The sequence below is a fragment of the Zootoca vivipara genome, chromosome 2 (assembly GCF_963506605.1).
Source record: "Zootoca vivipara chromosome 2, rZooViv1.1, whole genome shotgun sequence".
In the NCBI taxonomy this organism is placed as follows: domain Eukaryota; kingdom Metazoa; phylum Chordata; class Lepidosauria; order Squamata; family Lacertidae; genus Zootoca; species Zootoca vivipara.
In genome coordinates, this window is record NC_083277.1 from 18,844,130 (window position 1) to 18,860,210 (window position 16,081).

General features: G+C 48.8%; 1 protein-coding gene across 1 annotated transcript; it reads right to left on the bottom strand.

Moving 5' to 3' along the window:
- Positions 1–2,545: 2,545 nt before the first annotated feature.
- On the bottom strand, positions 2,546–14,228 carry LOC118080078 (kyphoscoliosis peptidase-like). Its single transcript, XM_035105009.2, has 7 exons — positions 14,186–14,228; positions 11,767–11,849; positions 10,533–10,641; positions 9,744–9,855; positions 8,811–8,999; positions 5,021–5,211; positions 2,546–3,447 (listed from the first exon to the last, which is right to left on the bottom strand). Exons 1-7 carry the CDS (start codon positions 14,226–14,228, stop codon positions 2,546–2,548), a joined length of 1,629 nt encoding a protein of 542 aa, XP_034960900.2.
- Positions 14,229–16,081: the final 1,853 nt, after the last annotated feature.

Here is a 16,081-nt window from a genome sequence, read left to right on the forward strand (position 1 = left end):
AAAGGACCCCATTACCTTCAGTAGCTGAGGGCCTCATCAAACTTAAATCCGGCCCTGTTCACCCACTTACCACCAACCACAAAAAGCTATCGCTAGTCTAGGCTGCATCAACAGAAGCCTAGTGTCCAGATGGAGGAAAGTGATAGTACCTCTCTATTCTGCCTTGGTCAGAGCAGCCCTGGAATACTGAGCCCTCCAATTCTGGGCTCCGCTCCATAATTTAAGAAGGATGTCGACAAGCTGGAGTGTGCCCAGAGGAGGGCAAGAAAGAACATCAAGGGTCTGGAAACCAAGCCTTGTGACGGACGGTTGAAGGAGCTGCGTATGTTTACGGTAGCTTGGGAAAGAGGAGACTGAGAGGAGATACAATAGCCATCTTCAGATCTCTAAAGGGCTGTCACGTGGACGATGGAGCAAGCTTGTTTTCTGCTGCTCTGGAGACTAGGACCCGAACTTTAGTTGAGATTCCTCAGGGTCCCTTCCAACTCTGCAATTTTTTTATAAAGTATTTTTATTAAAGATTTCTTGATTTACAAGGGTGTGTGCAGTGTGTCTCTCTTATTTTTACATGTATCATTTTTGCAAATCAGTTACATTTGTTGAGACACTGGGAAGAAAGAGGGGGACTGAGGTGGATAGGGGGGGTGGAAAGGGGGGGATCGGGTGGTGATGTTTCTATTTTACTTATATGTAGGGTTTGATGTCAGCGTTGCTTGTGCAGGTTCTCTTTTATTCGCTTGTGTTCTTTTGGGGGTGAGAGAGATTGGGTTGGTCTAGGGTGTGGATTGTTAATTTGTGGTTGGCTGCGATGGTCTTTGTTTTCCTGTGTGAGTGGGGTGGGTGGGTATTTTGGATCAGGTTAGCCATACTGATTTGTATGCTGTCAGTAGATTTTTGTCATTGTCTTGTTGGGCTGTGCCAACTCTGCAATTCTATGATTCTATGTCATTTCCTACGTCAGAACTGAAGGCAAGTGAACTACGGTAAGTTGAGTGGCTGTTTCACTTTCTTTTGCCACCAGAGGTCCCTGGTTACAAATGATTCTATGAACTAGCAGGTCCACCCACCCTCTTTCTTTGAGATCAGGTTTTACAGTTTCAAATAAAGCACAGATAAATGGACCTGTGTGGCTAATGCTCCAAAGTAGCTGCTGTTGCATTTATTTGTGGAAGTGCAACATCCGAGTCCACATGTAAGATGACTGAGTTTGAGGCAGGGGCGTCGCAATAGGGGGGCAGGGCGCCCCGGGCTCTGCTCTGTGGGGGGCAGCATGGCACCCCCTCAATACTGTGGCGGCGGCGCAACCGCCATTGTGGAGGCCCCGATGTTTCTGTCCTCGCCCCTCGCTTCTTCCTGGTGGGGCGGAGGCAAGGGGTGGGCCAGAGAGCAGCGTCAGTGGTGGCCGCTGACGCCCCTTGCCGCTCCGCCCGAGTAGGAAGAAGCACACGTCGCGCTACGGAGCAGGTTGCCAGCGGCGGTGCTCCAGCACCCGGATCCCGCGCGGGGTGCCTTCTGGTTTGCCGCCCTGGGCAGCCAGAAGGCTAGCGATGCTGCTGGTTTGAGAGGAGTGTTTCTGCTCCAATAAGGCCTCGTGAGAGAGCGGACTTGTCATGCTGTCCACTGTAATGTTAAATATGTGTAAGTCCAACACCAACACCATGGGTTAACAGCCATCCACAGGTTTACCACTCCCATCAGCCCATCACCCATCCCCACCCACCCCCACCACCCTCTATATATATATATATAAGGGCCTGACACTTCCGTTTCCAGTGTATCTGAAGAAGTGTGCATACACGAAAGCTCATACCAAAATAAAAACTTAGTTGGTCTTTAAGGTGCTACTGAAGGAATTTTTTTATTTTGCTTCGACTCAGACCAACACGGCTACTTACCTGTAACCATGGGAAACCTTATGTTACAAGAAGCATGTTTTTATTTTAATGGTGAAGGCCCCCTATTAATATAGGCACACATCATATAACCACCTTAGATTACACTTTGCAGTGGTCCATTCAACATGAGCAGGAAGTCCTGGTTCAGAATGTGGTCCATTTACTTGCTCATTTCCTCCTCTATATTTTATGCTTAAATTGTGATGGAACCAGGCCTCTTTTTTTTGTTAGAAAAAGAGGTGCTGTTGAACTTTTTTTTTTGTTAGGGGTAGCAACCAGCCAAAGTTACAAGCTTGCCCATCAAGTATGTGTATATAGATGAATCCATTTTACAGCGTTCTCAAAATGTATGTGGTTCTGCATTTTCTTGCCTTTGGTTACACCAATAGCAATAAACTCCATCTTCAAAGAAAACAACTATTAAGAGGTCTGCCTTCCCTTACTTTAATTATAATTAGTCAGGGTTATTGTTTGGACCACTTCCCCAAGCCCTTAGTCTTTTAATATCAGATACTCCAGTATCCGACTGCTAATATTTCTCCCAGTTATACCTAGTTAACATACAAGCTGCGGTTAACGATGGATTACCGTTTCCCTCTCTTCCGGTAAGCGTAGATCTTTTTGCGTAGTTGAATTTGCTCCTCTCCTAGCTAGTGACTTTCCACTTTGTACTCCAGCAGGGCCCAGAAGGAGTGACTGCCATTTTTGGATATCATCACTGTCACCCTGGGACCATCCGAGGTGCTGCATGTTCCCTCCCAGAAACCGTCTTCACTAAGAGTCAATTGGCGAGAATTTCCGCATTCGACAGACACCTCATCTACTCCAGGCAGCTTGAGCTTAAATGTCACATCGCGGTTGGCCGGCAGGACCCCGGCGACAGGTGCCACCAGCTCAAAAGCATCCTCCCAGTTCGTATAACTCTGTGGGAAAACCGGCCACAACACACTCTTGTTTGGGCAGGAGAGGAGGTAGCTGAGGGCGCAGCGACTGTTGCCCGGATCGGATGCTTTCTTTGCCCAGATGTGAAGAGCAAAGGCCCCTGCGTGAGGGAGCTGTATCTTCAACTCAACATGGGCATCTTGGCATGTTGTCCAGATGTGACGCCTCCGCAGGTCCTCCGACATGCTGCCGGCATCACAGTCCAGGGTGGCAAAGAGATCCAGGTCCCTACTTCGAGTGAAGGTGACAACGCAGCGTCCGTCATCCGTGTGGACGATCGGACTGGCAGGCGAGGCTCCCAGGATCCCCTTCTCCTCCGATTGCCAGCTGGGCCCCACAGGCTGGATGATCGTTTTGGGCAAGCAGAAGCTCTTGTCCACAGATCGGCACATCAGGGAGTATTCTACCACGTGGCTGTAGTTCTCCTCCTTGCTCCTGGAAGGTTTGGCGAAGATGTCCAAGCTATGAGTCCCCACCTCTTGGGGATACACATCCAGGGTCATCCCGTTCCTCTGCAGGTTCATGAAGCAGTGTTCGTTTGCCCCGTTGAGCTTGCAAAGGAAGAGGGTCGGAGAACGACTCTCAATAAAAACAGTTGCCTTGCCGTTTTCTGTGAAAGAAAAGCAAAGGTTTTTGATGTCGACATGTTTTCGTATGCAACAGGAATCCAGTAAAAAAGTTGGAAGGGGCAAAAAGTAATGGTTTTTCTGTACTTGTTAATATCTTTATTTTAAAACCCCATGAATGGATTTCCCCCTATGGATTTTCTGCCACCTTGCTGTGAGAAATAGGGTTACACCCATATATAAGAGTAGACCATACCTGCCAAGTTCCGGCCTGAGAAATAAGGGACTGGACCGGAAGTTGCGCTGCAGCCATTTTGGAACTGGGCAAAGCAGCGTCAAAAGTCGCTTCTGAGCATGCTCCGCCCAGTTCCAAAATGGCCGCCGCGCCAGAATAAACTGGGGGAAAACAAAAAAATCCGTTTTTTCGGCTGGGGACAGCTGGAAAAACGGGGGTTTCCCGGGGAATACGGGAGACTTGGCAGCTATGGAGTAGACCCATTGAAAATAATGATGGTTCATAGATTGGTAGATGGGAAACAGGCAATCTGTTCTTTCCTCACTGACTCCTCCTTGAGCAACTAACTACCTGTAGGTTTTCTCCCCTCAGGCTTTACTTCCTGTTTCATCTTGATGGTTAGTTTTGATTCGCCTCACGACTCCACGAAGGCCACAGAATGGCTTTGTTTGCCAGGAGTAATATAATGCACAAGGATAATCAAAATAGACCAAGGACAATCCAGCTGCCTCACAATCGTTTGTACCTAACAATTCCGAGAATGATAACAGATTTCCCGAGCATCCTTCACATATTGGAAGACCCAGTGAGTTCTGGTTCTGCTCGATTAGGGGCGAGGAACCTGTGTGGCCCTCTTGCTGTTGTGGGACTCCAACTAGCACAACCAATTGTCAGGGATGATGGGGGTTGTAGTCTAGCAACCTCAGGTCCCCCATCCCTGTTTTACAGCACAGTAGCGTCTTGTGTTATGAAAAAGACACGAGACTCATTGTCAGTGTAACTGTGACAGCCAAAAGCAACAAGACAGGTGCTTCTGATTGACTTATTGACCACTGTATTCCACTCTGGTCAGACCTCACCTGGAATACTGTGTCCAGTTCTGGGCACCTCAATTCAAGAAGGATACTGACAAGCTGGAACGTGTCCAGAGGAGGGCAACCAAAATGGTCAAAGGCCTGGAAACGATGCCTTATGAGGAACGGCTTAGGGAGCTGGGCATGTTTAGCCTGGAGAAGAGAAGGTTAAGGGGTGATATGATAGCCATGTTCAAATATATGAAAGGATGTCATATGGAAGAGGGTGATAGGTTGTTTTCTGCTGCTCCAGAGAAGCGGACACGGAGCAATGGATTCAAGCTACAAGAAGATTCCACCTAAACATTAGGACAAACTTCCTGACAGTAAGAGCTGTTCGGCAGTGGAATTTGCTGTCAAGGAGTGTGGTGGAGTCTCCTTCTTTGGAGGTCCTTAAACGGAGGCTTGACAGCCATCTGTCAGGAATGCTTTGATGGTGTTTCCTGCTTGGCAGGGGGTTGGACTGGATGGCCCTTGTGGTCTCTTCCAACTCTATGATTCTATGATTCTTTGATTCTACGACTTTACCTGTTTCGATGACTGATGTTGCCGTGGATGTCCCTGTCAGCCCTACTGAATAAAAGGCAGACTTATACCACACATTACGTTCAAATTGCTGCAGTGATAATGTCCGTTTCAGAAGCTGCCAGCTGTGGTCTTCTGGGAAGTGATCATTAATAAACAGAGCAGGGTGGGTAAGGAAGTAAAACTCATTGTACCTGCAGAAGGAAGAAACACAATTGTGCAGCCTTTCGTGAAATCTCAGCACCAGGGTCAAACGGAGAAAGTTATCTAAAGATGAGCGTGGAATACTTCTAGGCCTTGTTCAGAGGTCAAGAGAAACCATAGCTTAGCATGTTGGGAATGAAACATAGCAAGCCTCGTTCCAACTCCCTCCCCCACAGCCACACATGTGAACAGTTTGGAAACCAGGTCCTTGTTTAGATTAACCACAGCCTGTTTTCTCACCCAAATCTGACTAAAGTGTGCTTAATGACAACAATGCTTTATTTGACAAGGCAAGGCAAGGTGGTGAACAGCTAGGAGGAAAAGAACTGGGGGGGAGAGAGTTAACAGACTCCATTTCGCTGGAAAGCGTCCATCCACTCAGCCCAAGGTCAAGGAGAGTAGATAAGGTGGCGGCACAGAAAGCACAGTGGTTGCGAGTTCAGGTTGCAGGATGCAGAAGTGAAGTGGGTGACCAGGGAGGAAGTGGGTGGAATCCTTAATTGGGAGCACCTTCATTCCTAGAAATGGATTCTTTGTTCTCTCGCTACGACCATTTAAAATCTCGTAACTGGTAAGAGACTCCTTTTGCTTTGTTTTGCTTATCTACTGCCAAAGGGCGGGGGGGGGGAGCCGAGTCCCTGAAGCCTTACACCCAATAGTTAGTGATGATGGGAGTGGTAGTCTAAAACCACTGGAGGGCACCTGGTAGAGAAAGGCTGCTGTGTTGCAAAACCACTTCCGCATCCCCACGGAGGTGGTGTTGTGGGCTGGCCCCGAGCGAACTATCGCGATGGGGGCTGAGAGCTCAGCCCCCTCACAAGGTGGGAGTTCCCGCCTCCGTCATACCTGGGCCGGCCAATAGGGTCAGCCGGGAGGCGGGGTTTTGCAATCTTTAAACCGGCCGGAGGCGGGAACTCAGCCTTTCCTGCCCCGGCTCCCAACCCGAACGGATCACCCGCCCACCCACCCTGTAGGCTAGGCAGGTAAGCCGACGCTGCTATGGACTTCGGTTGGTCGCCTTGGTTGGCCAGGGGCCTGGTAAGACCTTTTCCACTTGGGCTAGCCAAGCTGGTTTTTTCGCCTACCTCATAGCAATTCGTCACAACTTGGTTTTGCGGTTAGGCATTGGAAATTTGCATAAAAGAAGAAGGGGGGCAGATTGCGTCATCCTCTGCCCAGAAATTGGAGAAGCAACTCCGTTAAAGGTGTTCCGGGGGCGGAAGATTTGTCCTGGGCCTGCAGAGGACAGGGCCTTATGGCACCCCCCAACGGTGGCCACAGGAGGTGTTCGAGTAGATGTACATCACTGGGCTCCTTTCTGGTGGTTAATTTCTCCCAGACTGTAACACACGGGTTACAGTTGGATATAGCCGGTTAGGTTCCAATGCCTAAGCCAATACCGCTCATCATTCGTAACCAATAAAGTTGTGGCCTTTTCGCCCACTTAAACTTATTCATTGTGCCTCGTGTCTTATTTCACGTGGAGGGAGGGGCATTGCCACAGGATCCCCAAATCCTACACATGTAGTATAAGGTTACCAGATTTTTTTTTCCAAAGAATCCGGGGACACTTTTTTAAAAAAGAGAGAAAAAAAGTTATTAAAACAGTTATTTTTTTAAAAAAGAAGAAGTAATATCTTCTCTTCTGTGGTCTCCTCTGTGTCAGGAGTATGGGCAGGAGTCAGGCTCTGGGGCCTGTAGTGCTTTGCAGGACTGGGGCATGCCTCAGCTTGTGCTGGAGAAGCAAGGCGTGGCCACACAGGTGAAGTCCTCAGCTTGTGCTGGAGAGGCAAGGAGTAGTCACCCAGGTGAGGCCACTTGAGATCTCACTGCACCTGGTGGCAGGAGCTGGGAGGGATAAAAGCTCAGCATTTTCCCTTCAGCTCTTTGCCACAGCAACGCTATCCCTGCCTAGTTGCATCTGGCCTCCTGCTCCTTGGACCCTTGCCTTGTTGCCGCCGTGCTTCTTGGACCCCTGCCTCGCCGTCGCCTTGCTCCTCGACCCTTGGACCTTCGCCTTGCTTCTTGCTCCTGGATCCTTCGCCTTGCTCCTTGCTCCTTGCTCCTTGCTCCTTGGACCCTTGCTTCGCCTTCGCCTTGCTCCTGCCCCGTGGACCTTTGCCTTGCTTCTTGTTCCTGGATCCTTCGCCTTGCTCCTTGCTCCTTGGACCTTGCTTCGCCTTCACCTTGCTCTTGCCCCGTGGACCTTCGCCTTGCTTCTTGTTCCTGGACCCTTGCTTCGCCTTCGCCTTGCTCTTGCCCCGTGGACCTTCGCCTTGCTTCTTGTTCCTGGACCCTTCGCCTTGCTCCTTGCTCCTTGGACCCTTGCTTCGCCTTCGCCTTGCTTCATGCCCCGTGGACCTTCGCCTCTGCCTTGCTCCTCAACCCTGCTTCTTCACCACCATCTTGCCTCTGGTCCTGACGCCCGCCGACCGGACCATGACACTCTGTTGCGTGGCCTTCCTCTGGAGCGCTAGCCGCTGTGGAGTAGGCTCAGGTCGGGCCTGGGCTCAGCCACGTGTCCTTGCCCTCCCAGTGCTCTCCTACCTCTCCTCCTAAGTGGCAGCTATGGCAGCAGCGCGGCAAGGTCAGGGCTCCCCTCTTTTTTTCTCCTTCCTCTTTCTCTCTTTTCCTTTTCCTTCTCCTCTCCTCCTTCTCCCTGCGTCGGCTCCAGGGTATTCCGGGGTTGACACGCCGGGTGTCTCTGGTTTCCGCGGCAGCAGCGGTAGTCTCAGCAGCCCGGAGCCAGCCTGGTAGCGCTGCACAGTTGGCTCTGGCTGGCTTCAGGAGCTGCTCGCTGCCGTGGCGCCCGGCATTTTGCCTCGCCGGAAGTCCCCATATGATGTGCCTTGTGCCATTGAACCAATCACACAACATTCATTCCCTACTAATAAATCTACAACACTTAAAAATATAAATCTGGGGACATTAAATGAAATCCGGGGATGGGTTTTTGTCCGGGGACAGATTTGTAAATCCGGGGACTGTCCCTGGGAAACGGGGACATCTGGTAACCATAATGTAGTATAAGCATAATACTCTGTTGTTGTTTAGCCGTTTAGTCGTGTCCGACTCTTCGTGACCCCATGGACCATAGCACGCCAGGCACTCCTGTCTTGCACTGCCTCCCGCAGTTTGGTCAGACTCATGTTGGTAGCTTCGAGAACACTGTCCAACCATCTCGTCCTCTGTCGTCCCCTTCTCCTTGTGCCCTCCATCTTTCCCAACATCAGGGTCTTTTCCAGGGAGTCTTCTCTTCTCATGAGGTGGCCAAAGTATTGGAGCCTCAGCTTCACGATCTGTCCTTCCAGTGAGCGCTCAGGGCTGATTTCCTTCAGAATGGATAGGTTTGATCTTCTTGCAGTCCATGGGACTCTCGAGAGTCTCCTCCAGCACCATAATTCAAAAGCATCAATTAATTGTCCCACCACTACCTCAACACTCCATGCTGATGCCCTGTGGCTATCAGATCACCATTTCTGACTTGTAGTCCAAGCAAACCAAACAAAAATCTGAAAGCAAAGGAAGTTCACTATACCCTTGCTGTATCCCAGACTCTGACTGGGCTTTCTGTTGCCTAACAACATACCTGAAAGTGAACTTACTACAAGAGTCATCCACGCAGCCGCTGCCCCAGGTGTTGTCTAAAAGATGCCACCTTCCATCAAGATAAACCGCATTCCAGACATGATTAGTCTTCCCCTCAAATACTTTTCCTGGTTTGTATTGGAACCCTTTGGCGAAGCCGGACAACCGCTTGCATTGTATCCCTGCAAGACTGAGGGGGAAAGAAAGGGATTCAGGAACGCCATTGTGAACAAGGCACCGTGGTTGCAATCGCTGCTTTTTTGGATTAGAATGGGCATCCTTCATTTTGCTCTGTTTTCAGGGAGAAGCCAAACGACACCCTGCATGTCAGGCTTTTTCCCATATTGCCCAATCTTGCCCCTTAAGGATGTGCAATTTGGGATTTTGGTGGAGGAAAGAGAAGTATGCTAAATGGCACCTGTGGACTACTCTGAAGAAATGCCAGGCTGCCTCATTTAACTGCATATTACAGGTTGGGGGAATCTTTGGTCCTCCAGATGTTGCTGAACTACAACTCCCATCATTCCTGGTGGTTGGCCAAGCTTGCTAAGGCTGGTGGGAGTTGTAGCTGAACAACATATGGAAGGCCCAAGATCCCCCAGTCCTGCATGATAGTTTTGTATGTTGCACTGGTACAAAAATTGTCGTTAGAAGCCGAATCGGGCAGCCTGAGAATCTCGGTTTGCATGTTGGAAAGAGAGAGAGAGAGACTGGAATCTAGTACTGTACAAGCTTTCAAGGCAGCACAGAAGGGTTTTAAAAGGTACAAGAAGTGTTTGGTGAAAGAAGCATGGTGGGGAGGGCCAAACAGGATTTCCAGTGGCTGTGGAGGGACCCAAGTTTGCCTCCATAATGATGTGTTGAAAGTCGCCTTTATAGAGCAGGGGTGGAGGACCTGTGGCTCTCCAGCTCTCTCGGGCCCAATAGGGATTACCTGCACATTTCTTCGAAGAGGCCAGCATATCCCCCACAAGCGCTTTTTCCCGACTGAAGGGCATCAGTTGCCTCAGAAGGCACCTTGTTATGGTATCCGTCCACATCGTATTCTGGAAGAATAAAGACATTTATGGACAGTCACCACAAAGTCTGCAATGCACAACAAATAATGGACTGCAGCAACCTCACTTACATCAGAAACTTTTAGCAGACGATCCGAGTAACTAATCAATTCGATTAGGGGTATCTATTTCATTCACAAATCAACAGTTAATCACCTTCAAAGGTTCTGCTTTAATACAATGGTATATATATGATGTTTTTGAATTATGGTGCTGGAGGAGGCTCTTGAGAGTCCCATGGACTGCAAGAAGATCAAACCTATCCATTCTTAAGGAAATCAGCCCTGAGTGCTCACTGGAAGGACAGATCCTGAAGCTGAGGCTCCAATACTTTGGCCACCTCATGAGAAGAGAAGAATCATTGGAAAAGACCCTGATGTTGGGAAGGATTGAGGGCACTAGGAGAAGGGGACGACAGAGGACGAGATGGTTGGACAGTGTTCTCGAAGCTACCAACATGAGTTTGACCAAACTGCAGGAGGCAGTGGAAAACAGGAGCACCTGGTGTGCTATGGTCCACGGGGTCACGAAGAGTCGGACACGACTAAACGACTAAACAACAACAATATAAAGGAGCTTTCCTATAACACCACTAGAAGAGTTGTTCCATTGTCTGGAGGGATCACTTCCTGCTTCACAGGCAGAAAGGTCACACCCCCACCTACCTATATGATGGCACGTCCACATCCAAATGGCTCGGACTTTCTCCAGGTCACTGTGAGCTTTTTGGAGCAAGACATTCACCAGTTTTTTCACGTTGTTCCTGATATCCACCTGTTTCACAAAAGGTAAATACTGTAGATCAGTAGAAGTTAACATGGAGGAGTTCATTTCTGCTGTCTAAAGAAAAATTAGGGTGCCTGCTATCCTACATGCACTAAAAAGAGAGTCAGCCTTACTGAACTCAATGGAGCTTACTTCTGTGTAAAACTGCTCAGGAATACTGCGTAAGTGTATGCATTCTACTTGATCAGTCTATCGATCTGTTAAATTTTATCCCTGGGTAAAATTGTTCTTAAGGATAAAGGTAAAGGTAAAGGTACCCCTGACCATTAGGTCCAGTCGCAGACGACTCTGGGGTTGCGGCGCTCATCTGGAGGCAGCCCTGTTTAGGGAGGCTTTTAATGTTTAATAGATTACTGTATTTTATTTTTCTGTTGGAAGCTGCCCAGAGTGCCTGGGGAAACCCAGCCAGATGGGTGGGGTATAAATATTATTATTATTATTATTATTATTATTATTATTATTATCTCGCTCTATAGGCTGAGGGAGCCGGCGTTTGTCTGCAGACAGCTTCCGGGTCATGTGGCCAGCATGACTATGCCACTTCCGGTGAACCAGAGCAGCGCACAGAAACACCGTTTACCTTCCCGCCGGAGTGGTACCTATTTATCTACTTGCACTTTGACGTGCTTTTGAACTGCTAGGTTGGCAGGAGCTGGGACCGAGCAACGGGAGCTCACCCATCGCTGGGAATCGAACCGCCAACCTTCTGATCAGCAAGCCCAAGGCTCTGTGGTTTAGACCACAGCGCTAGCCGCGTCCCGTTCTGAAGGATGAAGCATGTTTAACCTTTCTTTTTTTCCAGGGTACACAGGCATGCTATTTCCACAATATTCAACTGTAATCCAAATCCCCTTTGTGTCAGGCTTGGGGTGGATTTTGAATCATAATGTTTCCGACTGTGAACTTCCATGTGCACAGAAGAAGTTGCCTCCTGTAAGAAGAGGACACTTGAAGGTACTATCATAGAATCATAGAATTGCAGAGTTGGAATGGATCCTTAGGGTCCAATTCCAAATCCACATTTATTGTTTTAAAAAAACTCTCAGCATCCTAGAAGGTTCTTTACAGCAGTATTATTCCGTGTGGACTATATCACCGTAAGAGACAGTATACCTTTGATGCATGGTCATCCAGTTCCTTAAACTGCGTCAAGTCCATTGGTATTGACTTCAGGCTGGATTTATCCCACGGGTAATCTAGGAACAAACATGGAAAAGTCATTCTAGAACCAGCGCAAGTCCAGCAGAAAAAGGCAAGAGGAGAAATGGAGGAGGACCTACCATGGGATTGAAATGGCCGAACTGCAGCAAATGAAAAAGGCCACAGATATCGGGCATTTTCTACTCCCCAAGTAAAAACCCAGAGTTACCAATGTTCCTCTGCTTACATGACCATGGAGAAAGAGAACCAGCGAGACAGTGCTGGAGCAGATTTTGATCTGCCGTCACACAAGACAATTTTAGATGGTTCTATTTCTTGGACCAGGGACCCAGGTGGCACTGTGGTTAAACCACTGAGCCTAGGGCTTGCTGATCAGAAGGTTGGCGGTTCGAATCCCTGTGACGGGGTGAGCTCCCGTTGCTTGGTCCCAGCTCCTGCCAACCTAGCAGTTCGAAAGCACGTCAAAGTGCAAGTAGATAAATAGGAACCGCTACAGCGGGAAGGTAAACGGCGTTTCCATGTGCTGCTCTGGTTTGCCAGAAGCGGCTTTGTCATGCTGTCCACATGACCCGGAAGCTGTACGCCTGCTCCCTTGGCCAATAAAGCGAGATGAGCACGCAACCCCAGGGGTCCCTTTACCTTTATTTCTTGGACCATAGTTGACAAATATTGTGAAGTCCTTAGGGAAGTCCTCTTTACACTGAAGCCTCTGGTTTTGTACACGGGCTGGTTCAGATGATGGATAAAGTGTACTGGCCGACCCACCCACATGCCACATATATCATCATCATCATCATCATCATCATCACTATTTATTATTCATACCCACCCATCTCATTCCATTTACAGAAGCTAAGCACAGGTGATGGGACAGAGTCCTCCACCACACCTGAGGAGAGCAGGCTGTGGGATGAGTTGCATCACTGTAGCAGTCAAGTACAACATTTCCTGTTTGCCCAGAGTGGACACACAGGGGGATGTTACTCCAGCCAGGAGGACTTCCTGTCACACTTGTCTGGAGCATCCTCCCCCTGTATGTGACCAGGTAGATGGGCTTGACCCTGGCAGACCCTTTAAAGGGGCTAGTCACGCAGCCATCTTCTCGTGACTCTCTTGTTGCTCTCTTTTTGCCATTCTGCTTTTGCTGTCTGCTGGCTCTCAGCCAGCAGCACATGGGCTCAGTCCCCATATATGGGATGAACTCACACTCTCTTCTGTAACCACAAGCTAAAGCCTGCCTTCAGGATCATACTGTGAACTGAATGTAAGTAAACTTCTTATCATTACTTTTAAAGAACACTGTTGTGTTTTAAGAGGGAATAAAGGGGAATTCACCAGGAACAATCCAATCTGGACAAGCCAGACAGGATTGCTTAACTCAAGAGATTCAAACAAATCTACCAACTAGCTTCCTGAAATATACAGGGGAATGTACTCTGCGACCAGCTCACTAGCGTGAGGTAGGATAATATTTACCGTACTTTTCCTTGTATAAGACTTTGGGTTTTTTCTTTAAGAATCATGCTAAAAAGTGGGAGTCATCTTATACATGGGTAGTGCATAGTGTGGACATTTGATTGGTTGTTGCTGCCGCTGCTATTCCGCGTGTTATTGGGTGCTGCTTCAATGGGTGGTGTTGATTGGCTGACGCTCTGGCAGTTGGGCGGGTGATTGGCAGCTTCTGCCAGCAATGGGACAGATGGGAGGCGGCTTTTGCGATGCGTGCGGGTGAGTGATTTTCGGCAATCCCCCCTAAAAAAAGCTCAACAACCCTTGGGTAATCCCCCCCAAAAAAGCTCAGCAACTCTGTGCCATCTCCCCCCATTTTCTTAAATTTGAGTCCCCGAAAATAGGGGGCATCTAATACATGGGGGCTTCTTATAGACGGAAAAGTACGGTAATCAATATATCCTCTTCTGCTATCGACAACAGGCCAACGCAGAAGGTGCAAGGCAGGCTGCGTAGCATGCAGAGATCGGCCCTCTGATCCGTCACTGCCTGCCCCCCTTCTCCTGATGAACATCTGGTGCCAGACATGCCCCGCACCCACTCTGCCTAAATATGGGGCCAGTCCTGGACGCAAGGGTGCAGTGCAGCTAATATTTACCATGCAAGCCTTGTTCCCAGAACATCTCATGGCATGTATATGGTGGGTGTACACATGGGCACGTGCTTTCTCTATTATGATACACAGGAGGTGTGGGGTAGTTTGGCCCTCCAGGTGCTGCTGAACTACAACTCCCATCATCCTTTGCCACCGGCCATGATTGTAGCCGGATGGGAGTTGTCATCCAACAACATCTGGAGGGCCAAATGTTCCCTATATACAGGTCTGTAGTCAGATATAACAAATAATTTGCATTTACCATACAGATCTTGTCTTTGAGACAGCGTTGATCCTTGTTCTCCGTCATCCTGATAACCTATGAAATTGGTATTGTTGGGGTGAGACAATATCATTATGAGTTGGGGGGGATTCCTCTAAATGTGTTATGCTTTATTAAAAGTTAGAATTAATCAAAGTTTGATTAAAGGTAAAGGTAAAGGGACCCCTGACCGTTAGGTCCAGTTGTGGACGACTCTGGGGTTGTGCCGCTCATCTCGCTTTACTGGCCGAGGGAGCTGGTGTATAGCTTCCGGGTCATGTGGCCAGCATGACTAAGCCACTTCCGGTGAACCAGAGCAGCACACGGAAATGCTGTTTACCTTCCTGCCAGAGCGGTACCTATTTATCTACTTGCACTGCATGGTTTGGGGACCCAGGTGGTGCTGTGGGTTAAACCACAGAGTCTAGGGCTTGCTGATCAGAAGGTCGGCGGTTCGAATCCCTGCAATGGGGTGAGCTCCTGTTGCTCGGTCCCAGCTCCTGCCAACCTAGCAGTTCGAAAGCACGTCAAAGTGCAAGTAGATAAATAGGTACCGCTCCGGCGGGAAGGTAAACGGCGTTTCCGTGCGCTGCTCTGGTTCACCAGAAGCAGCTTTGTCATGCTGGCCACATGACCTGGAAGCTGTCTGCGGACAAACGCCGGCTCCCTCAGCTGATAGAGCGAGATGAGCGCCGCAACCCCAGAGTCGGACACAACTGGACCTGATGGTCAGGGGCCCCTTTACCTTTACTGCATGGATTAAACTTTGCCAGACATGGAACCCAGCTGGATTTAGTTAGGCTAGTAAGCCAAGACACCTCTGCAGAGCTTGATGGATGCGACAAAGGCCAGCGATGGCCCAACTAGGAAACCATAATAGGGCAAGAGTGCCAGTCCAAGGGGACTGAGAGTTAGTGGGCAGGGGCAAAGGGAAGGTTTAGGGTTACAGCTTTGAATGACGTAGGCTGGGAGGAGGTTCACAACGAGAAGGAGGAAGGGGGCAGAGGTCCAAGTGAGCTGGGGACAACAGGCTGAAACAAAGAGAGGCAGAGGATGGATTTTTGCTGTCCTTTGAATCCAATCCTGAGAGGATGCGAATGCTCCATGATCCCTCCATCTAGGTACAAGTTGTATATACGTGCAAATAAGCCATATATCCTAAAGACACCAGTCCCTGTTGGAGCTCGTTGTCCCCAAAGGGAACACAGACCCGGGTGAGCATGCCTGCAACCCCTAAAATATTGCACCACTCATGGAGATTGGGGTGGCAGGTGTCAATATGTACATTAAAAACATATATTGCAACTCCCATAATCTCTGGCCATGGGCCATGCTTGCTGGGGCTGCGGGAAACTCAACAACTAAACTGAAAGCACTGCTTTCTCTCATCCTGGTCCTGGTCTTTAGACTGCTGGTCTTCTTTTCTTTCTTTCTTTTTAAAAATATTTCTATTAAGATTTTCTTGCTTTACAAAAGTATGTGCATTGTTGCTTTTTTTCTGGTTGTAGATTCTTTTCTGCAGATCAGTTACATTTGATATGAGACATTAGTGTTGTATTCAGTATGAGGCCGGGGAAGAAGTGGGGGCCTGATGATCGTCTTCCAAAGCAACTACTCTATTCCGAACTTAAAAATGGAAAGCATAATGCTGGTGGTCAACAAAAGAGGTTTAAAGACTGTCTCAAGGCAAATCTTACAAAATGTAGTACTGTTTAAACACTGACAACTGGGAAACCCTGGCCTGCGAGCGCTCCAGTTGGAGAACAGCCTTTACCAAAGGTGTCATGGGCTTTGAAGAAACTCGATCTCAGGACGCAAGGGAGAAATGTGCTGAGAGGAAGGCACGCTTGGCAAATCCACACCGTGATAAAACTCCCGCCTGGAAACCAATGTCCCCACTG